The 24418-nt window shown below is 37.8% G+C and overlaps 1 protein-coding gene across 3 annotated transcripts in view; it reads left to right on the top strand.

Annotated features, from left to right (window-relative positions):
• Positions 1-24418, top strand: part of Polr3D (RNA polymerase III subunit C53) — a 354052-nt gene that overhangs the window by 172251 nt on the left and 157383 nt on the right. For all 3 annotated transcript variants that reach the window (XM_067142235.2, XM_067142236.2, XM_067142234.2), the window contains exon 5: positions 18799-18931. In XM_067142235.2, the coding sequence (XP_066998336.1) occupies positions 18799-18931 (133 nt within the window). The remainder of the gene's footprint in view (positions 1-18798; positions 18932-24418) is intronic.

The raw sequence follows: 24418 nt of genomic DNA, 5'->3' as shown, positions 1-24418 counted from the left end.
ATCTCAAAGTATTGATCGCTTTTGGTCTGGTAGAGTTTGAGTCCACGTGCTACTCATCTGTTGTCTTCAACAAGGCACACAAAAAAAACCAGACTCGCTTACACGGCGGGGAAAACCTGTTTCACTGCGGGCTAGCAGACAGTGCAGAGTTGAAAGCTCCTTCCTGGATGGTAATTTTATGCATTGTTCCACCCCAGTAATAAAATATTCTTTCCATACAAACCAATAACCAATTTTCAAGGGTGCAATACCAACAAAACAACTTATGAGAGCTGAAAACATTCACACCGGGACACGAAATACTACGCTCCTCGCGGCACACTGACTGAGCTTCTCGCCAAGCGCCACATAGGTTGTTCTTGCGCTACGCAGCTATGTAGCAGATAATAAGGGGATTCCTAGACGAGAACTGCTTAGATACACGAAGGTGAAAAAAATTCTGTCAGATGGCAGCACCTCTCGGAACATACAGAGAAAGTTTCAAACCTACCGCAGTATGTACAATACTGCAACTGTATGTCTAAAATATTATGTTGAGGTCCTAAAATTAGTGTATAAAACATATCTTCACTTAAACTAACTTATATATATATATGTGTGTACAGGATAAAATACAATATATAAAAAACATTTTGTGCACATGAACATTCGTGTCTTGCTTGTTGGTCAATTCATCAACTCTCGTATTTAAGTCGCATTTACAGTTGTACACACAGCTGCTGTTCTTGGAGTTTAAAAGATATGGTTGTAAAATTGCATGAGTAAAAGATTTAGTCTTCATGTGGGATAAAACACTTTCCAATTTTAAAAAATGTTGCCAGATGTATGGATAAAATTCGGCTAAAATATGTTCAGCTCTGCTATGTATGTTGCCTTATGTTAGAATCAAATCTTGTTGTCCTGTGGCGTCCGTAAAATTGGGTTCAAAGTAATGGCTCCTTTCCCATTTGTAGCTGTGCAATGGTGTTATGTTTATCTGTGGAAGATAAGATTGAGCTATGAGAGATATTATGTTGGAGGAATGTCTAAAGGTTATGTGTGTAAATTTGAATATGTACTTACTATTGTTGGTGTAGCTGAGTTGCGTTTGACGTGCGAGCTTGTAGTGTACTACTTCGTGTTCTTCTTGGGCTCATACTAGCTGCTGTGAGGGGAAGGGAAGGAGGGGTAGGGAGAGTTGTTGTTGTGGGGGTAGGGGTGGAGCTGGGTGTGTTGTTTGATGTTTTCCTGTTACGTGTCGCGTTCTGTTTGTCAATTAACTTAAGGTAAGAGTTTTTTAGAGCGGGGATAACTGTATTGAAGATGATGTTAGTTTTTTCTGTGATTTCATTTATGTTGTAATTTGGATTGGTGTACTGATCTAGAGTAATGTAAAATTCTTCTGTTATGTTGAGCAGGGGGCCTTTGGGGTTTATGTTTAGGATTTGCATATCGTTATCGATGTTTGTAAAACTGTGTTTATAGTCAGCGACATGTTGTCCTATTGAGGAAAAATTATTGTTTTTTACCGCATTTATGTGTTCGTTATATCGAGTTAGGAAGTTTCTACCGGTGCGTCCGACATGGCTTGTCTCGCAATTATTACATCTGATACGGTATACCCCTGAGTGGTTGTTTTTGTTGTTGCTGTTGATTGTTCTGACGTTGTGTATGATGTTGGTACTATTGTGTGTAGTTCTGAAAGCTATTCTTAGGTTATGTTTTTTAAAAATGTTGGTTATGGGGTATATGTGTGCATTATTGAAGGTGAATAGTGCGTAATCTTTCTTGGATTCGTCTACTTTTGTTAGTTTGGTTTTGGGTTGCGATTTTATTTTGTGAATGATTTTGTTAAGCATTTCTTTCTTGTATCCATTGTTCTTAGCTATGTCATGAATTAGTTGTAATTCTTTGTTTAGATCTTCTTTTGTTAACGGTATATTGAATGCTCTGTGTATCATGCTATAGTAGGCTGCTCTTTTGTGTGTATTGGGGTGAACGGAATCCATTTTAATTGTATTTGAGGTTTGCGTGGGTTTTCTGTATATTCTGTAAGAAAGGTGGTCATCATGTCTAGTTGTCGTTATGTCCAGGTAGTTCAGATTGCGATTGTTTTCGGTTTCCATGGTAAATTTTATATGGGAATCTATTGTGTTGAGTTTATCTAATATATCAGTTTCATTTGTGGACCTATTATCGATGATGACAAAAATGTCATCAACAAATCTGCACCAAAAAAATATGTCTATTTTGTTGATGTATGTGTGCTCTAAATAGTCTATGTAAATTTCGGCGATTATACCAGAAGCGGGAGATCCCATCGGTAAACCCTGTTGCTGATAGATAGTATCATGAAATTTAAAGTAGTTGTTACTAATGGCAAAATTAAGTAATTTAATGAACTCTTCTATTTCTAAAGTGCTTAGATTGCTGTGGCTTTTTAGGTAGATTCAATGATTTCTATTGTTTGTTTTGTGGGAATGTTCGGGTACATGTTTACTATGTCAAATGATGCGAGATTATGATATGGTTCAATCTTTAATCCTTTTGTTTTATTACAAAAATCTATTGAGTTCCGTACGTTTTTTTTAGCTAAAAATACGTAGTGCTTTTTGAGAAATCTTTGAATAAATTGCGAGAGTTTATAGGTTGGGCTTGCTCTGTAGTTAATAATAGGTCTCATTGGAATATGTTCTTTATGTATCTTAGGATAAGCTTTAGCAGTGGGTATTTGAGGATTCATTACTATAAGTTTAGAGGATTCTACTTCTGTTAAAAGAAAGTGTGTATTTTTTAATAAGATTTTGAGGTTCCTTTGTATGTTATTAGTAGGATCTTTGCGTTTGATAAGGAAAGTGTTGTCTTGAAAACATTCTTTGGTTTTTAATATGTATTGGTCTTTGTCTCCCAAGTTGACTGCTTGACATCTCAGGTGTAATGATGGGCACTGTAACATGCAAATTTTGTGGCCAAAGTAACTGTCGCTTATGGCAGAATACATAGAAATCGTAGAAGGTAAGGTTTTTATAAATGAATATTTACAACAAAACAAAAATTAAAGTTTAGGATGCAACTTAACCATATGAGTAGGTACTCACATAAGTTCTGATGAACAAGAAGAGCAGAAGTCCTCATCTTTACTTCCTATAATACTTAAACATACACGTATAAAATACTGTAATAAAAGAAATATAATTAATCCAATGGTTTAATCACTTGGTGACATTTAAAGAAACAATGAGAAAAGCTTTACCAGATAATGGTGAACATGGAAAATCCTTTCAGTCTCTGGATTACTCACCAGAAGGGTGGAAAAAAAAAAAAAAAAAAAAAAAAAAAAAAAAAAAAAAAAAAACCCAAACCAAACCTCAGGGCACTACAACCCTTGAAGGGCCTTGGCATACCAAGCGACCGCTGCTCAGCCCGAAGGCCTGCAGATTGCGAGGTGTCGTGTGGTCAGCACAATGAATCCTCTCGGCCATTATTCTTGGCTTCCTAGACCGAGAAGGGTGACAGAAGTGAGAAAATCCATAATTAGACAAGGTCTGTGAAGTCTGGGGGCAATCTTGCCCATGGGAACAAAATTTTTAACCATGTCCAACTTTTAAATTGGTGATTTTTCGTCATGGTCATGGTTTTTACTCCCATAAGAGGCCTTAAAATTATTCCTAGCCTTCCTCAATAGATCCCGGATATTCTTTGGATCTATTGTCTCTGGTAAGAACTCATTGGTAGACCAGAAATTAGACAATGGAGTGTTTGGAACGAATTTGAACATAAGAGAAAAATCGTGAGAACTTGCGGGACTCGTGAACAGCCGAATTAAAAGCTAAAGATAACCAATGCAAGGAAGTATCCCAATGAGAATGGTCTTTGTGGAGTAAGACAATAAGTGCTGATCGAAGATTTCGATTAACCCGCCCAGCGATAGATGGCTGTGGGTAGTATGCCGACGTAGTGACGTGTGAAATAGAGAGATCAATACAGAACTTATGAAATAGGTTGGAAGTAAAAGCCTTAGCGTTATCAGAAACAGTATACTGACATCGTCCAAATTATGCTAATATAGAATTGAGGTAAAAAAAATAGTAGTTTGTTCAGTGGCAAGCCTAGTAGAAAACAGCCATGAAAATTGGGTAAAACCATCCACACACACACAAGGATGAATTTATTGCCATTCCCTTTTGATTGAGGGAAGGGTCCCATATAATCTACAGTCTCTTCATGGGGCGAAAAGCTTGGTGCGATGATAACAATCTGACTTTGGTTAGTGTTTTGTGCTTCGAAACCACAATTGTTTCAAACTGTGCTTTGCTTTACTTTCACTCAAAGCCATAATTATATCAAGGTGTGATTCTTATTTTGAATTTTACGTGACAGACTGTGATTCAAAGTGCGATTCTAAGTACTGTTTACTAGTGATTGACTAATATTCACTTGATCACATCGTGCTATTTTAACACTCACAATTTACCGTCAATTGAACTTTCTCGTGACTTCACAATTAATAAGTGACACCAGAAATCTTGACCGAGTGTTTCATCCTCATATCAAGCTAACACCTGACTCGAAGTGGGAGATGGTACGTGGTACAGCGTGGGATTGAACGTGGTACAATGTGGTGTTCACGACATTGAAGGAGTTCCAGATGCTGTTCGTAGAACCGCATTCCCCAGTTCCAGCGTCATAAACATTCAGGTGGTACAAGTGCATTTAATGTCCAACTTTTTGAACTGTTAAAGACAGTGATTACTTTGAAATCATTCACATATGCCAAATAGCACTAGTCCAGTAAGAACTTCATGAAAGTCGCTTCATTATTTTCAAGTGCTAATTTAACTTCAAGTGCTAAGTTAAAAGGTTAAAAGACTTTAGGAAATTTAAGGTAATATTTTAGAAAGACTGTAGGTATTTCAAATAATGATGTGAAGTGACTGTAGGCACTACAAGTGATTATTCTAGAAAAACTCTATAGAGAATTACGAAGCAATATTTACTTTACAAATTAACGAAGGATATTAGTTTATTTTCAATTTTCATTCATTGCAAGTATTTATCAGGATTCACAATATTTATTGAAACATTCAAGAACAAATCTAACAGAGGAAATTTCCAATTAATTCCTAATTTCCAATGCAAGATAATAATGAAGTTATTTATGCGTCAAGCCAGTTGAATAAATTTAATTTTGCAAAATAACATCTATTATTTCGCTCTGTGAACTCCTTTCTCTGTACCAGCTCCTAAGAACTGAATACTCCCTAAGACCATTCTCATGCTCCTGGTACAGTATGTCTTGCCCATGTTTCCAATTCTTTTCAGTGATCTGTCTCAGAATGCATACCTGCCAATTTTCCTGATTGAGGTGGGAGACTCCCAATTTTCAACAGTTTTTCCCGCCTCCCGATTAATCTATTATTTATCCCGATTTTAGCTTATTTTTTTGTGAACGTTAAACATTTGTTTTCAAATCCCACAATTTCAGCATTATACGCCAGTGGCCGGAAGTCCTGTCGCTCATTGGCCGCTTTCAAATGAAATATTGACGTTTATTAATGCGAGAAATGCACACGAATGTGTGATGTTTATTGAAACCTGTATATCTCGATGCGTATATCGATAGAAATCTCTCGATCTTGCATGCTTTGTTCGTGTTCGTTCACATCAATATTTTAGTAATTGATAGAATTTCAAAGATAGCGACTAGTGACTTTTCTAGAGATTTTAGGAGCCATTTGGGGACAATTATGGCGAATTTTAATTTATTACTAGATTAAAAATAACATTGTGCTTTGCGTAATTGCATAGGCGCGTGATGCAATATATTAATCTATGCATTTGCTAAGTAATGGCATCTAAGTGCATGACTGATTCACACATGTGGAGCACGAGTTCATACTATTTTCGGAAGGCTTATCAGATACTGATCATCTCACTCACATACTTCCTGTGAGGGAATAGAGATGTGTAATTTGTAGCCTTGTAGCCTCGTATACCAACATTCGGATTTTAAGACAATAAGTGTTATATACCATAGTACTCCTGTATTGCACACATATAGAAAAAGCAGTTTCAACCAATTGTATCTCCTGATTTTTATGTCAAAATCTCCTGATTTTTGGTTTTGTAAAGTTGGCAGGTATGAGAATGAAACTACATTCTGCTGTTGACCTTGTAACTGAGTTTCCACCCTTTCTCTAATTCTTCTTTCCAATATAGTTTCCATTATCTCAGCAACATCGGAGACAATGGCGATTCCATGGTAGTTATTGCACATCTTCTTATATCCTTTCTTGAATGTTGGTATTATAACCCCCTTTTCCCAATGCTCGGGCACCTTTTCCTCTCTCCATACACACTTGAGTATTCTGTTAGTCCACTGGAGTCCAACTGATCCTACAGTCACTTCTACGACTACTTCATCTATTCTCATGTTTTGACCCGTATTGAAATTGAATAGGTGGAATAGAAAAATAAAAAATAAAAATTTGTATGCAAATTATACTTCATCTATTCCCACAGCTTTTGCCAACATCATTTTTTTTAACTGCCCATTCCACCTCTTTCGTTTTAACATCTGATTCCTTCTCTGTTACTTCTTCTATTCTATTCCTCCTGTCTGAATACCTTCTCTGCACGTCTGGTGTTTCATGTTCAGCAGTTCACTGAAATATTCTTTCCAACTGTTCATTAACTCTTCTGGTTTTGTCAGTGTTACTCCGTCTTTATTCTTCACAAACCCTGTGTTCACCGTTTCATTTTTACAATTTCTTGTAATTCCAAATAATGACTTTTTCCCACAGTTCAAATCTTCTTTTACTTCCTGGGTGAATGTTTCCCAACTTTTCTCCAGCTACTACTTTTTCGCAAACTCTTTTTGCTTCTATGTATCTCACTGTATTCTCTTCAGTCTTTTGTGTTTTGCATCTTTCCAAGTTTTCTTTTCCTTTACTTTATCTTTTGCTTTATAAATCCACCATGTTTTCTCTTTCTCTCTTACTTTTCCCGATGTTCTATCACACGTTTTCTCTGCACACTGTACAAATGCACTCTTAAAATTATTCCATTCCTGTTCAACAGGACTAATGCCTGTCCTTGGTATCAGTTTCTGTAATTCTTTCTGAAATTCTTCCTGAACCTCCTTTTCCTTCAATCTCCAGACCCTAATTTTTCTTTCTCCTTTTCTTGATATTTTTGTGACCTCTCACTGCTCTGTGGTCATCCCCAAGGCCTTCCTCGTAACTCGAACATCCATGAGATCTTCCGATGTCCTTTTACCACTAATATGTAATCAGTCAACGTTCTTGTTCTTCTGTCTCCCCATCCATACATGGTAATCTTCTGGTAATTTTTTTCCTGAACCGTGTGTTTCCTATTATTAGTTGGTTCCTCTGGAAAAAGGCCATTAACATATCCTCTTCTTGATTCTTGTTGCCATATCCATATGGCATTGAATCTCTTCTCTTCCCAGTATCTCTGTTCCCACTCATGTGTTCAGATTTCCCAATATAAATACAGTTAAACCTTGATAATTCGAAGTGATCAGGACCAAAAAAATCTGACTTCAAATTACATAACTTTGAATTAAACGAATTTCTGTGTAACAAATAAGTATTGAAAATATGTAAGTTAGTGTTGTATTCGTGACTTGAACCCAAATACCTCTGATCCTCAAGATGAATAGAGCAGAAATTGTAAGAAGGTTAATAATTCCTTTTATTTTATTTTACAGTCTAGAATACATTAATAAAAAGAAGCTGCAAAAATTAGGTTTACGGTACAGAGACTTAGGTATTAATAAAGAAATCCAAGGTTCATTAGTCTTCAAATTTACATATCTAAATAGACTGTCCCGCTCTTCCTGAATTGCTTAGAACACAAGTATCCATTGTCTTGATAACTTTTTGGTAAATATGAAACAATAAACTGAAGCAACAAAATTATTGTCTATCACCTGATATCGGCAGAAAGGATGTGTGATTGTAGCGAATTCAATCAGACTATTGGAAATAATTCACAGAGAGTGTCTACAATCGTGGAAACAACACAGTAATGAAAAAGGGGTGCAGCAAGAATTTTGAAATTGACGAGTTATGCACGGTTAAGTGCGCCACCAAATACTTTCCGGACCGGGCGAGTTGGCCGTACGGTTAGGGGCGTGCGGCTATGAGCTTGCATCCGGGAGATAGTGGGTTCAAATCCCACTGTTGGCAGCCCTGATTATGGTTTTCAAAGGTTCCCCATTTTCACACGAGGCAAATATCGGGGCTGTACCTTAATTAAGGCCACGGCCGCTTCCTTCCAACTTCTAGGCCTTTCCTATCCCATCGTCGCCATAAGACCTATCTGTGTCGGTGCGACATAAAGCCACTAGCAAAAAAAATAGTTTCCGGTCTGTGGTGCTTTATATCCGATATTTACGAAGAAAAATAAATCCTACAGTTTTCTATGGTATGAAGTGTTCGCATAACTATTGTGAGTTGATTATAATCCAGGATGCAGTCATATTTGCATCCTGATACAATGCACACATGATGTTCTGTTTGACTTTGTTTGAAACCATCGATATCTTGTTGTTCAGAACACACAAAAACAAATGAAAATGTGAAAAAACTATGTACAACAGGGTGGCGAATATAAAGTTATTCTAACATGGTAGCCGAGTCAGAAAGTGATGGAACCAAATAGAGGGAAGAATATTCTGAATGTGGTACTGGTAAAACCAGATGAGCTCTATAGAGAAACCGAAGTAATAGATGGCATTAGTGATCACGAAGCTGTTTTTGTGGTAGTTAAAAATAAATGTGAAAGAAAGGAAGATACTAAAATCAGGACTAACAGGCAGTATCATATGGCTGATAATACAGGCATGGGGGAGTTTTTAATAAGTAACTATGATTGGCGGAAAATGGTAAATAAGTAATCAGACTCTGGGATGGGTTTAAAGCAATTGTTGAGGAATGTGAAAATAGGTTTGTACCTTTAAAGGTGGTAAGGAATGGTAAAGATCCACTATATTATAACAGAGAAGTAAAAAAACTAAGAAGGAGGTGCAGGTTGGACAGAAATAGTTAGAAATGGCTGTGGAAGTAAGGAGAAATTAAAGGAACTTACTAGGAAATTGAATCTAGCAAAGAAGTCAGGTAAGGATAACATGATGGCACGCATAATTGGCAGCCGTACAAATTTTAGTGAAAAATGGAAGAGTATGTATAGGTACTTCAAGGCAGAAACAGTTTCTAAGAAGGATATTCCAGGAATCATTAATGAACAAGGGGAGTGTGTATGCGAGGATCTTCAAAAGACAGAAGTATTCAGTCAGCAGTATGTAAAGATTGTTCTTTACAAGGATAATGTCCAGATAGAGGAGGTGACTAATACCAAAGAAGTATTAAAATTTACCTATGGCAGCATTGACATTTACCGTAAGATTCAAAAGTTGAAAACTAGAAAAGCAGCTGGAATTGATTAGGTTTCAGGGGATATACTAAATACAATGGGTTGGGATATAGTACCATATCTGAAGTACTTATTTGATTATTGTTTGGTTGAAGGAGCTATACCAAATGAATGGAGAGTTGCTATAGTAGCCCCTGTGTATAAAGGAAAGGGTGATAGACATAAAGCTGAAAATTACAGGCCAGTCAGTTGGACATGCATTGCACGTAAGCTTTGGGAAAGCATTCTTTCTTATTTTATAAGACATGTTTGCGAAAGTAATAACTCGTTCTAAAGAAGGCAGTTTGGATTTAGGAAAGGTTATTCCACTGAAGCTAACTTGTAGGATTCCAGCAAGATATTACAGATATCCTGGATTCAGGAGGTCAATTGGATTGTATCACGATTGACTTGTCTCAGGTATTTGATAGGGTAGATCATGGGAGACTACTGGCAAAAGTGAGTGCAATTGGACTTGATAAAAAAGTGAGTGAATGGGTGGCTCTTTTTCTAGAGAATAGAACTCAAAGAATTAGAGTAGGCGAAGCTTTATCTATCCCTGTAATAATTAGGAGGGGAAATTCCTCAAGGCAGTATTAGTGGACCTTTATGTTTTCTTATATATATATCAATGATATGTGTAAAGAAGTGGAATCAGAGATAAGGCTTTTTGCAGATGATGTTATTCTGTACAGAGTAATAAATAAGTTACAAGATTGTGAGCAACTGCAAAATGATCTCAATGTTGAAGGATGGACAGTAGGCAATGGTATGATGATAAATGGGGTTAAAAGTCAGGTTGTGAGTTTCACAAATAGGAAAAGTCCTCTTAGCTTTAATTACTGCATTGTTGGGGTGAAAGTTCCCTTTGGGGATCATTGTAAATACCTAGGTATTAATATAAGGAAAGATCTTTATTGGGGTAATCACATAAATATGATTGTAAATAAAGGGTACAGATCTCTGCACATGGTTATGAGGGTGTTAAGGGGTTGTAGTAAGGATATAAGGCCGGCCCCGTGGTGTAGGGGTAGCGTGCCTGCCTCTTACCCGGAGGCCCCAGGTTCAATTCCCGGCCAGGTCAGGGATTTTTACCCAGACCTGAGGGCTGGTGCGAGTCTACTCGGCCTACGTGATTAGAATTGAGGAGCTATCTGACGGTGAGATAGCGGCCCCGGTCTAGAAAGCCAAGAATAACGGCCGAGAGGATTCATGATGCTGACTACACAACACTTGTAATCTGCAGGCCTTCGGGCTGAGCAGCGGTCGCTTGGTAGGCCAAGTCCCTTCAACGGCTGTAGTGCCCAAAGGATTTTGGTTTGGTTTTTGGTAAGGATGTAAAGGAGAGGGCATATAATTGTCTGGTAAGACCCCAACTAGAGTATAGTTCCAGTGTATGGGACCCTCACCAGGATTACTTGATTCAAGAACTGGAAAAATCCAAAGAAAAGCAGCTCGATTTGTTCTGGGCGATTTCCGACAAAATTTCCGACAAAAGAGTAGCGTTAAAAAAATGTTGCAAAGTTTGGGCTGGGAAGACTTGGGAGAAAGGAGACGAGCTGCTCGACTAAGTGGTATGTGATACAGATGTTGATTCCCATAGGGAACCTGGAATATTTGTCCCGAATGAGTAAATTTATAATACCAATATAAATGGTCCATTATTGGATATTAAAACTTTATAATGCCCAATAACGGACCATTTATATTGGTATTATAAGTGGTATGTTCCGAGCTGTCAGTGGAGAGGTGGCGTGGGAGGACATCAGTAGATGAATAAGGTTGTGTGGTGTCTTTAAAAGTAGGAAAGATCACAATATGAAGATAAAGTTGGAATTCAAGAGGACAAATTGGGGCAAATATTCGTTTATAGGAAGGGGAGTTAGGGATTGGAGTAACTTACCAAGGGTGATGTTCCCTAAATTTCCAATTTCTTTGCAATCATTTAACAAAAGGCTAGGAAAACAACAGATAGGAAATCTGCCACCTGGGCGACTGCCCTAAATGCAGATCAGTAGTGATTGATTGAACATAGAAATTAAGTCCCAACAATACTGCATTTCAACATCTTCCCCGTTAGGCAAACACTGTAAAACAATATAATTCTTTTCTGAAATTTGAATCAGTGGTGCATTTGTGTAAGTTGTCGAAATAAAATCTTCTAATACACCATTGCATTCACATTTTCTTGGGCATTGCTGGTAGAGATGGCACTGTCCAGATTTGATAAGGCTGTCATTTTGTGCCTTTAGTCGGCGAGCGCGTGAAAAGACTCGGTTTCCAATGTTTTGTTTGCTTGCGATTCCATTACAAACAAATTTAGACTACGAAACTTGAACAAAAATAACTCCACGACCATACAGTATGTGTACCTCAGGACAATAATAAAGCTCTTTGACATTGTTATAAAATAAGTAACAAGGAAGCAGCAATAAAAGCTTTAATTACTCAAAAACTGAAGTAGGGCCAACCTACTATTCTGGCGCGTATGCGGCAATGAGGGTTACGAGACAGTCGTTTGTCGTCTACAAAGACATTATTTGTTAGCTGCTCTGCAGTAACCAGATTACAGTACTGATTTTGAATGACATAATTTAGGGGCCTGACGAGAATTTTAATTACATGTCAACCATATTTCGAATTAACAGGTCAAAATAACACATGAAGGCCTATATATGAATTCGGGGAATGGCATTTACTTCGAATACGCAACCAACTTCAAATTAAAGAGTTTTCAGTGTATTTCCTTGCCTTCAGTGTACAGTATTTCTCCACTTCTGTATTCTCTTCTTTTTTTCCAGTTTGTGGAGCATATTCTTGAAACAGATCTTGTGTTTCTGTCGTGCCAGGATCATTCTGTCGATCTTATTCACATTTTTCAGGACATCCCTTCTAATGATCATTCCTACTCCATTTACTGGATCCTATCCTCCACTTCCTTCCTTCCTTCCTTCCTTCCTTCCTTCCTTCCTTCCTTCCGTTTTCTTTCCCCTCTTCCTCTCATTTCGTTTCAGTTAGTCCATCAGTTCTTCAGCCTTGTCTGTCAGAGTTGTTGTTTTTGTTGATATTATTGTTATAATAATAATAATAATAATAATAATAATAATAATAATAATAATTTTTTTTACGAGGGATTGTGAAAAATCTTGCATGAGACACCCTTGAAGGGTCCATACTCCACAAGTGTGTGGGATTCTTACCCACTAAAAACCACACACCCATTTTCCCACGATGTTTGTTTCTACCCCCGAACCACTCTCGCATTACTTCAGGGTAGTGTCATGCTTTTAGTCATTCAGACTTCTTCTTCCTTCATTCATCTTTCACTGATGTTCAAAAGCATCCAGATCCCTCTTCTTCTGGCGCAGGTTACTTTCCACATATTCTGTCACCCTATCCCAAGATTCCTGATTTCTCAGCATCACAAGCACAATATTATCTGGCTTCAATACTTCGAGTTCAGCTTCTACAATACTTCCTTCTGTCAACCAATGATTGCACACGAAGAAAGTACGTAGGACGTCATGTATATCATGACAGTAAATGCATTTTGGACTGCTGGCTATGTTCAATTTGTGCAAAAATTTACGGAAGTATCCATGCCCTGTTAGAAGCTGAGTAATATAGTAATTTACCTCACCATGAGTCCGTTCAATCCAATCATTTAAACATGGTATTATTCGTTTTGTCCATTTCCCTCGAGGATTACTTTCTCGTCTCTGTTTCCAGCGCTCCATTCGACAGCTACGGGCTAACTTCTTTGCACGTTTCTGTCTGAGTTCTCCTTGAGTACACCAGATTTCCTGTCATTCAAAAGCAAGTAAGTCAACAGGCGCTACTCCAGATACGAGGGATTGCAGGTTCGGATACCGTACGATATGCACATGCTATTCGCAACACTGCTCTTCGTTGTACTGCAGCCATCATTCTCCTATACTTTCCTATCTTCAGTGATTCAGCCCATACCTCAGAGCCATACAGAAGTACTGATTGGACTGTTGACATCAGAAGTCGTTGTTTGCTGAATCTCGGGCCTTTGGTATTGCCCATCAGTCGACTAAGTTCGGTCATATATTTCGCTGCCCTTTCTGTCACCCTTCGGATATGTTGCCAGAATGTGAGTTTGGTATCAAGCGTAATGCCTAAATATTTCACACTCTTAGTTGTTTCAATGGCTATCTCTCCAACTTGAAACGACACAATGGTCTCAATTCTTTTTCTTGTCATAAGAACAATTTCCATTTTATGATCAGCAAGTGTTAGTTTGTGGTTATTCATCCATTCCTTTACCTGTCGCATCACTTGATTCACTTCAAGTTGCGCCAAGTTCCAGATCACGGGTCACTATCAGGACAGCCACATCGTCAGCATAACCTATAAGTGTTGTATCTTCATGCATCCCTAGTCGCAGTAAGCCATCATAAGTAATATTCCAAAAGTCTGGTCCAAGAATGGATCCTTGTGCCGCACCAGCTGTAATCCGTTCAGTCTTTTGTCCACCTTCTGCATTATACTGCAGAAAGGGATCCTTCAAATAGTCTTTCAATATTCTCATGAGATACTCTGGAAGCTTGAATGTTTCTTGAAGTGCTTCCAACATGTCCGTCCATCTTGCTGAGTTAAAAGCATTCTTCACATCCAAGGTCACAAGAAGCGTCACTTTATGAGAATAATGATTGCCCGTTTGTGCTCTTTTGGCAGTGTTCACTACTTCTAATACTGCATCAACTGTCAAATGTCCTCTCCGAAAGCCATGCTGACAAGGTGACAAGTCCCCAGCTTGCTGAACTGCTGAGAGTATTCTGGGCTGTAGGATCTTCTCTAAACCTTTTCCTGCAGTATCAAGCATAGAGAGAGGTCTATACCCCCCAGACTTCCCTTTGCTGATGAAAACTAACCGTGCCTTTTACTATCGATTACTAAAAATACCTGCCATGAGGCAATTGTTGAACATTTCCAGCAGCAATTGTGGATGGAATTCTGCCGTTATCTTCAGTACTTCGGCTGGTATACTATCTGGCCCTGGGGCTTTCTTATTTCTGAGAGAACTAATGGCTCTTTGTAGTTTTTCTGTGGTTAAAAGCGGTATGTCGATTGGTTGCCTTAAATCTTCATCAGCAATCCTCTCTGGATGATCAGGGAACAAATTATGCACTAATTCTTTCATGGTTTGCGGATCAATGGTTGGATTTGATAGGGCCCCAAGTTTCTTCAAGATGACCTTATAGCCCAGTCCCCATGGGTCATCATCTACTTCCTTAGCCATTGCCTACCACCTGTCATTTTTACTTCTCTTGATTGTATTTCGGAGTTCTTTCCTTGCTGATTTATATTCTGTCATGAGTGAGACATCTTCCTGGCTACCTCTAGCTCTCTGTGCTCTGCGCCTCAGTCGTAGACAACGTTTCCTCAACTCCGCAATTTCTTCAGTCCACTAGTACGCTGGACGTTTACGGTTTCATGGTTTCCTTCTAGTCATACACGCATCACAAGCTTGTTGAAGGAGCCGCATGGCGAGTGCGACACGTATGTTAGCCATTTCATTTCCTGTATAACCAGAGCATTTTCTTGATATGTCCTCCATTTCTCTATGTAGTGTATTAAGAAATTTCTCTTTATCTATACTAGCTGTATTCCATTGTTGGTTCGGTAAATTGCATGACATAGTCCTTAGCTGTAGATCTTCTTGGAGCACATAAAAAATGATGTATTGGTGATCACTTCCCGTATAGTCCTCTGTCACTCGCCATTTAGTGATCCTCGATGAAATGTCTTCTGATGCAAATGTAACGTCAGGTATTGTTCCCCTACAGCCTGTTCGTCGGAAGGTTGGCATGTTTCCGATGTTGATAACTATCAAACCTGTCCTAGCAGCCATCTCCATTATACGTCGTCTTCTGAGTCCGTATGTGGCATGCCCCATTGTAACTCGTGAGCATTGAGATTTCCAGCAACCACTAATCTGTTGTCCATTCCCTGTAGTGCATCTTCAAGGCCATCCAGTTTTGTCTGAAAGTCACTCACAGACTCATTTGGAGTGAAGTAACAGCTCACAAATGTTATTCTGTCAATCAGGACCCAAACAAATCTGTCTCCACACACATAATCTCTAACCGTAAATTTTCTCAGATCTGGTATCCAAATTGCAGCTGTCCCAAGGTTCTCTGCGAACCATCCTGGGTGATCCCTGTCATGATACTGTTCACTGAGTAATAGTAGATCTGCTCCTTCCTCAAAGGTCAGCTGAGTCAAAAGATCGTTTGCTGTCTGACTTCTGTGCACAATTGCCTGAATAGTTCATATCATTTGTTTTTGATTTTGACCTCCTCAAGAGCTTGACGAAATGCAATGCAGGCACCTGAGCCAGGTACGTGATTTCGTTTATTCTCTTCTACACCCCTGTCTGTACAAATTACACATCATGGATTTGCTTTGCAGCCTGCTGCCTTGTGTCCAGTTTCTCCACACTTGAAACAAAGCTTACTTTTGTCTGGACCTTTGCAGATACATGCATGATGTCCGTAAGAAAGACATCGAAAGCAACGGGGTACCACAATTCTTTTTCTATCCTGCAGTAGAGCCATCCTAGTTTGATTAGACCAGCTTCCAGAAGTTTTATAGCCACTTTGTCTTCCAGCTCTACTACGGTGAGTTTCTGCCCCCTGCTGTTCGATTTTGTGACTATAATTTTTATCTCACCATTGAAATTTCCCAAATCCCGCCTTACAGCATCGTCTACATCCACAGCACTGGTAGCATCATTCATATCCCGAATTTCAAGTGTTGTTCGGGAAATCAGAGCTTTCACTTCATCATCTTGTCCAACGACATCCCTCAAAGATTTATTAAAGATGTTCCTGTTCTCATTTTGCGTGATTTTCTTAAATTCCAAAAGAACAGCCCCCGCTCTTGTTTTACGAATTGACTGAATATCTGTCCCGCTTTCTTCTGGCTTCGCTTTACTCCAAACGTCTCTCAAAACATCCGCATAAGTCTTACAATAATAATAATAATAATAATAATAATAATAATAATAATAATAATAATAATACGGCATCAAATCTCTATGGGCTGATGCTGTGGCTAGCAGGTGCCAGTCCTGTTGGCGGAAAAAAATATTCACTATCAGAATGTTTGCTGGTAGTGTAGGAGATGTGGTGGTATACACATTGTAATCACTAGATAGCATGTCAAAAGCCTAAATTCAATTTCAAACCTCTGGCAGACTCCTTGGTGTCATTTGACAGGAGTAAGCTATGTGCCTGTTCCCACCTCATTATCATCCAGCACTTCTCGCAACCAGACGCATGTCCTTGAACACTCCCAGCACAGAAAGCTTGGCGATTGGTTCTTTCGAGCTGGTCTTAAGCCGCATGCAGATTTAGCGCCTCGCAAAACCCATTTGAATCATATGCTACAAGTTTCATTTGAATTCGCCCATGAAGTGATCTGATTGGCTAACTTCAGCAGCTGATAAAATGATGACAGCGAGAGAGATCAAATTATTTCTTTCAAATTATTTATGAGTACGACCAAATACCTGGTTCACATTTCTGACCAGCCTGTTTATACATGTTGTTTGGGTCATCAGTTTGTAGACTGGTTTGATGCACGTATCCATGCCACCCTATCCTGTGCTAATCTTTTCATTTCTACGTAACTGCTCCATCCTCTATCTACACTAATTTGTCATATTCATACCTTGGCCATTTTTACTGCCTACACTTTCCTAACTGAACAAGACCTGGGTGTCTTAACACATTGAGGACAGGCTCCGAATGAGGCTGCTATTCCATGTAGACAAGATAGCTCAATCCTCCAAGAAGGAAATTACCCTGCTGCACTCAAACTATTGCAACTCGGAAAGTATTCAAGATATCAACCTCGGACTTAGAGCATATACTCACTAGGTTGCTTAGTAGTCTGTACAGCAGTACAGTTTGTGACTCCATTTAGTAGTCTTCCTAAGCATAATGTAGTGGGAATCCCCTGTTTGTGCCTTTCGTGTACTTACTGTATAAAGTATACAATCATTTTTGTTTACGGTTGCTCCCTATTTAGTGTTAGCCATTAATCATTAGAAATATGCAATTCACTGTCACTCGGTACCTATGATAACCGGTCTGCATATAATTAATCGCAAATATTGGTATCCATCAGCAACGAAATGCACCGCGCCATGTTCACATCCACGCCGGAGCTCCAGGAAATAGCCCAACATATCCGATATTATTTTGTTAAATACGTGAAGGTTTAAAGAAAGAAGGCTGTAGCGATAGTTTATATTCCGTGACCACACCATTTGGAACTCATAACCTCATCCACAATTGTCAGTGATTAAGCAAATAAGAGATGCATAAAAGCGGGAATTCTCGTAACCCGTCACTTACTGTCACCTGAGATACTGCAAAATTTCTCATGGATTGTTACCCATGTGGCAGATTTAGCACATCAGATAATGAATCTGCATATGAATGTTGAAATACTTCGTTTTCGTGCAAAGCATGTTGCCATGGGCACGACATCCTGACAATTGTCTGTAGGCATGCGCATAGTATAACCCGTGTATATAGGTTGTTTTCGTGGTTACAGTGATCGTGAATGTGGAAAACAAAATCGGTACCAACATCAAGGATCCTACTACTCCATGATATGATGGCAAATAGTTGAAATTGCAGCTAACAGACAGTGCAGCAAGCTGCAAACTAAGCCAGTGCATAAAAATTGAGATTTCCCGTCCACAACTGCTGGTCGCAGTAATATTGAGATCTCTGGGGCTAGTCTTCAATATGTTATGATATGCTCTATCATTCTTTCTCTTCCTCGGATCAAATTTGTACAAATCTTTCTCCTCTCACCAATGTGATTCTGTATCTCTTCATTTGATTCTCACCGTCAGCATTCTTCTCTAACACTGCATTTCAAAAGCTTCTATTCTCTTGCTTTCTGAAATAGTTACTGTCTATGTTTCACCTCCATACAGTGCCACTCTACAGACAAGAGTCTTCAAAAATATGTACATATATTAAGGTGCTAATCAGCTGCTAAGGCCGATTTTGATGTTCCGTTTTACTCTACTGGATGGCAGGAAACTATGGATGAGTTTTGAATTAATTTTGTTGGATAAATACCTCCCTTTAAAATCTGCCTACCTCTACCAGGTTTGAACCCGCTATCTTGGGATCCGGAGCTACCTTTTAACATGCACTATCAAAGAGGAGGCTTAAAATCTCTGGGCAAACTGTAAACTCTAAATGGAATACAAATACATTGTAAGAAAGAATATCTGTGTTGCATAAAGTCACTGTCTTATATTTGTAAAGATTTCAACATTTTTCATTCTATATTCAGGGTTTTTTTTCTTTTCTTTTTTTACACTAGCATGATCGAAAAGTGAACAAGGAAGAAGAGGACCTGAAGTTGCGTGAGCTGCTTCGAGATGATTTTCTGGATGATCCTGGATTAGAACCGGATGGTGCCAGCAAGCCTGTACAGCTACCTTTCCACGCTGCTGGTCAGTATTCTTATTTTACCTTTTCTGTGTATCCTTTGTTTAAAATCTGTTGTTTTAGCTAAACATTTCCTTTTCTTAATGGCATGAAACAAGTATAATTATTTGTGCATTGAAGTTTTTTCTTTTGGCAAACATTTACAAGAAATGATAAAACTACCATTACAAGTTTACAAGAAGTTCCATTTTATTATTTGCCTTTTCAGTTCAGAAACTATCTTGGTGGCCATATTTCCCCTATGTATTTGTTTCTTTGTCCTTGAAGTGTTATTTTATAAAAGGGGAATATTTCTGAACTTACATTTGATCCTGGTGAGACTAGATTATCAAAATTCTCAAGCTTTCAGGAGACTGTCCTTATATTTGAAAGCTTAGTAAAATGTTTGGCCCAGGGCCAATGACCTTTGATGTTAGGCCCCTTAAAACAACAAGCATCACAACAAGCAAATGTTTGGCCCCTTGTTGAAAATGTGTTTTCCAGCTGAGCCATGGCACTCTGATTTAAAAGCTTTGCTTTTTATTCCACTTGTTTCCTCTGTGTGCCAACATGTAGTCTTCAGTTTTTCTACACTAACACAATAGTCTAATTAGACCTTTATTCATCTTTATTTGACTAAGGTACCATTTCATTGCCTTCAACATAAGAAATGGGATAGGTGTAATGTTCAGAAGAGTAAAAGAGTTAGAGTTAAAATATGTAAGTGACAGGATCATGGTATTGACATGTTTGTTGGGGAAAGAAACAAGGGAGTTGTTTAATATATTATATGCTGCACAAAATGGATGTAGATGATTTTAGAGCAGTTCCTGGAAGTTAAGGAGAAATGTATACAAGATGAATGGAGTGAGATAAAACAAGAAGAGGGAGATCAATCAATCAGTCATCAGTGATCTGTATTGTGGATTATCGCCCAGGTGACATATTCCCTATCAGTTGTTTACTTGGCTTTTTATTAAATATTTTCAACGAACTTTGATATTTATCAAACATTTCCCTTGATAATTTATACCAATCCCTTACTCCTTGTGCTATAAATGACTATTTGCCCCAATCTGCCCTCTTGAATTTATCTTCATGTTATGACCTTTCCTACTTTTAAAAGTTCCACTCAAGCTTATTCTTCTACTTTTATAATTCCATGACAACTCACCACTGACAGCTCGAAACATACCACCATACCTGCCAACCCTTCCGATTTACACGGAAACGTTCCGGTTTTTAACTCGTCTTCCGATTTTCCGATTTATTTTTACTTCTTCCAATTTTTTACTAATATTACCTCTAGTACGGCCAATACTCGTACCCTAGGATAAAGGATAAATTATTTTGTGCTTGTGTAATTTACGAAACCTCATTTGTTACTTTTGTTACTTTAATTCGTGAGTGTTTCGTCAGTCGCCTGTGTGTATTGCGTTTCCTGCTCACCACAGCAGTGTGTGGGCTTGATATAGGTGGGGATTCGGGGCGGCGATCGTCCTGCAAGCAAGAGGCTAGCGCGCGCTAACAACTCGGTTAATCGGGGTGAAAGAATGAGTTTGTTATTGTGTTGTTTGCGCGCTGTTAAAATCGTTTCTGTGCGTAGTTTCGTCGGAGTTTTAGGCCACGTGTTTTTTCTTGCATTTCTATGCTTCCCCCTCTGTCAAAGTCGTATGTTAATAATATATTGGACATATTGAATTGTTTTGTATGTGGTAGTTTCGCGTATTTAAGTGCATAATTTTAATGAGTTGAATGTTTGTAAGGGTGTTGTGTCGGTGACAGTTTCTGGCATTTTCTTTTCTCGTTATGGCCAAAAAATATAATAAACGTTATCTCCAAGTATTCAGAGATACCTATTAATTTCCATTCATTTTACCGTCTGATAAAGGAAACTACCGTACTTTCTCGCGTAATTAACGCCCTTGCATAATTTACGCATCCCACTATTTTTGGGTCCAAATTGGAGAAAAAGAAATGTTCACGTATTTGATGCACCCACAACTTCGAACATCCATCACTTGTCTCCGGATGCGTTTCGAAATAAAGATGTCAACTACTCAAGTAGCTGGCTTCCTATTGTGAAAGCGGGCATTCCGAACACAGGGCAACGTGCTGTTATTAGCCGTTAGGAATTCCCACTGCACTAGTTTAACGGCGACTGTTTTGGGTACGGGATATTCTGTGATCTCAAAATTGTCAGTCCACTGTATTGGAGTAATACTGCATCATACAAACTCGCGGTGATCAGTTACGCCGAAACATACGGGAATAGAGCAGTGGGCAGCAAGTATCCAGTGTCCAAATCAAACATGCGCTACCGCGGTAACAGAAATGCACTTCAAGCGGCCAACAAGTCTCACAAAGCATTTCACGGACCAAAACGCGGAAAGTTTCCGGAAGTAGAGGATTATCTGCTTAAATATACGATTTTCTTACGCAATGTTGGATAAGCCGTTTCTCACGAAATGCTGTATTTTAAAGAATGACAAATAGCATCGGCACATGGAATCAGTGTCTCGGATTTGAAGGTTACCCGAGGCTTGATTAATTTTATGAAGAGAAATGGACTTTCCCTTCGACAAAGAACAACATTATGCCAAAAAATGACTAATGATTTCAACCATTTTCATCGCTTTGTGATTGAGAAACGTAAAGTGAAGGAATATTTTATCTCCTTTATAAGAACTGCAGGTCAGATGCCAGTCAGTTTCCATATGCCACAAAGTCGAACAATCAGTAAGAAAGGAACATACAGAGTTGATATACAATAACAAAGTTTTATTATGAATCCACCTGTTCAATATTTTATAATGTTGTCACATTTAAAATATCTTCATTAGTTAAAAAGTTATATGTGGGACATGTTTCGCTCCTTTAGAGAGAATCATCAGCCAAATCTGAATCTCGAATAATTGTTATGTATGTAAATAATGACTTAAGAACAATTAGACCATTTTTTCACAAACTTAGAACTTACTCTATTAGAATATCATAAAATACAAAATCTTTGTATACATGCCTTAATTACATGTGCTTAATAGGAAGATACATTAAAATTGTGGAAGAAAGATAACTAAAATATTAAATAAAATTTAAAATAAATATATATATCTTCATTAGTTAAAAAGTTATATGTGGGACATGTTTCGCTCCTTTAGAGAGCATCATCAGCCAAATCAAATATATATATATATATATATATATATATATATATATATATATATATCATGTCTAAAATCTTAGAAAGACGTGAAAATCAATCTTAGGAGATAAATTTGAAAATTTTCTTAGCAATGAGATCTAGTAAAAAAGTTATTTATCCCTTGTGGATAAGAGTCTATAAAGATTCAAATTTATCGTCAATTTGATGATTGAACTTGTAACAGGATGAATGTTGGTCTTCAAGAAATTTGAATGCTTGTTGTCATTTGACCTCGGCGAATGCTGTTGAATAGATATGCTCTTATAGATGTCAGTGACCGTACGTTGAACTAATGGATTTGATAAGGTATGATTGAAAGGGACGTAAATCAACACTCGTATTTAAAAGTTGTTGCTTGGTTTATCTTGTTGAATGTCTAACAAGAAAAGGAATCTTGTAAGTAATCGGAAGTTGTGTTGCTAGTTAAGAGTGTGCTTCTAGAAACTTCACTTACCCCTCCAATTGCTGTTTGTCAGTTTGGTGTTATCCGAGGTTATGTGGTGACTGCCTGTTCTGTGTCTACTCCTTGTGTTGTAAGAGTGAGGTGGTGGGGGTTGAGGGGAGGGAGTAGGGGTAGGAGGAGAAATGTTTGTGGGTGTGGTTTTGGAAGGGGAATGTCTAGTAGGAGCGCAGGGAGGGGTTGAGTTCTTTAATGTTACATGATTATTAGTTGTTTTGGGAATGAAAACTTTGGCAAAGCTACTTTTTTCTAGATTAAGCGTCTTTAATAGTTTAGGTAATTGTTCGTTTAACGGATTTCTTATTTCAATTTCGTCATTTTAATTTTTTTCTTTATTGAAATACTGGTCTAAGTGGATATAAATATTTTCTAATTCTGTCGTTAGTTTGCCTTTTTCTATCTTCTTTGTAATTTTTAGGTCTTTCTCTATAGTTGTAAATTGGTGGCCTGACTCTCTCATGTGAGCACTCATCGCGGAAGGTTTGTTGTGCTTTGTAGCATTAACGTGCTCTAAGTATCTTGTGAGAAAGCTACGGCCAGTTTGGCCGACGTATGAACATTTACATTCTACACATGTTAATGTATAGATGCCAGAACTTAGATAAGGGTTATTGTTAGAATTTATACTATTGTGGTTGAAGAAAATGTTTCTGTTTGTATTTTGTGTCTTGAATGCTATATTAACATCTCGTTTTTTGATAGGATTAGTTATTTGAAAAATGGCTGGATTGGTGAGTGTAAATGTTGCGAATTTGGATTGCTTAGTTTTTTCGGGAGTAAGATTAGTTACTAACTTTTGTTTTACTTTATTGATGATCCGATTGACCATATTTGTTTTATATCCATTAATTGAGGCCATATCTTTTATAAAATTGAGTTCCTTTTTTAAGTTACTATCTGAAAGGGGGATTTTGAGAGCTCTATAAACTAAATTGTAAAAAGCCGCCTGTTTATGTGATTTTGGGTGAAGAGAATCATTTTTTATCATTAGAGGAGCGTATGATGGTTTTCTAAATATTTGAAATTCGAATCTATCTCCTATTCGTGTTACATTAATATCCAGGAAGTTTGAGTTGTTAGTTTCATCTTCTTTCGTGAATTTTATATTTGGGTCAATATTATTGAAGAAATTTAGGATTTTTTCACTATCATTTTTTTGGCTATCTATTATGACAAAGGTGTCGTCTACATACCTGATCCAAAGGCAAAGTCCATTTATTTTTGAATTTATTTTGATTTGCTCCAAATGATCCATATAAATGTCTGTCAGTATGTCCGACGCGAGGTCTCCCATTGCTAAGCATGTTTGATGGTAAATATTTTTATTAAATGTGAAGTAATTATTGTTTAATACAAATTTCACTAGGTTTACGAATTCATCTATTTCACATTTACTTAATTTACTGTGTGTAAGGAGATTGTGTTTGATGATATTGATGGTTTCTTTAACCGGTATATTTGGATACATGTTGGTTACGTCGAATGAAACCATTTTATGTTGTGGTTGTAAACTGAATTTTCCTAGTTTGTTACAAAATTCTATTGAATTTTTGATTGTCGATTCGTATTAAACTTGTAATGTCTTTTGAGGAAATAGTGTATAAATTTGGATGTTTTATACGTGGGACTATTTCTGTTTATTATAGGACATATGGGTACGTTGGGTTTATGCAATTTGGGCAATGCCCTAGCCGTTCGTAACTTTGGGTTCATACTTATCATTTGTTGGTTTTCTTGTTCATGAAATAAAAAAGTAGAATTCTTAAGGATAATTTTCAGATTCCGTTGAATCTTATTTAGGGGATCTTGGTTTACTACAGTGTAGGTTTTGTCTGAAAAGAATTCTTC

The sequence above is a fragment of the Anabrus simplex genome, chromosome 2 (assembly GCF_040414725.1).
Source record: "Anabrus simplex isolate iqAnaSimp1 chromosome 2, ASM4041472v1, whole genome shotgun sequence".
NCBI lineage: Eukaryota > Metazoa > Arthropoda > Insecta > Orthoptera > Tettigoniidae > Anabrus > Anabrus simplex.
This window is presented reverse-complemented; position numbering and strand designations above follow the sequence as displayed.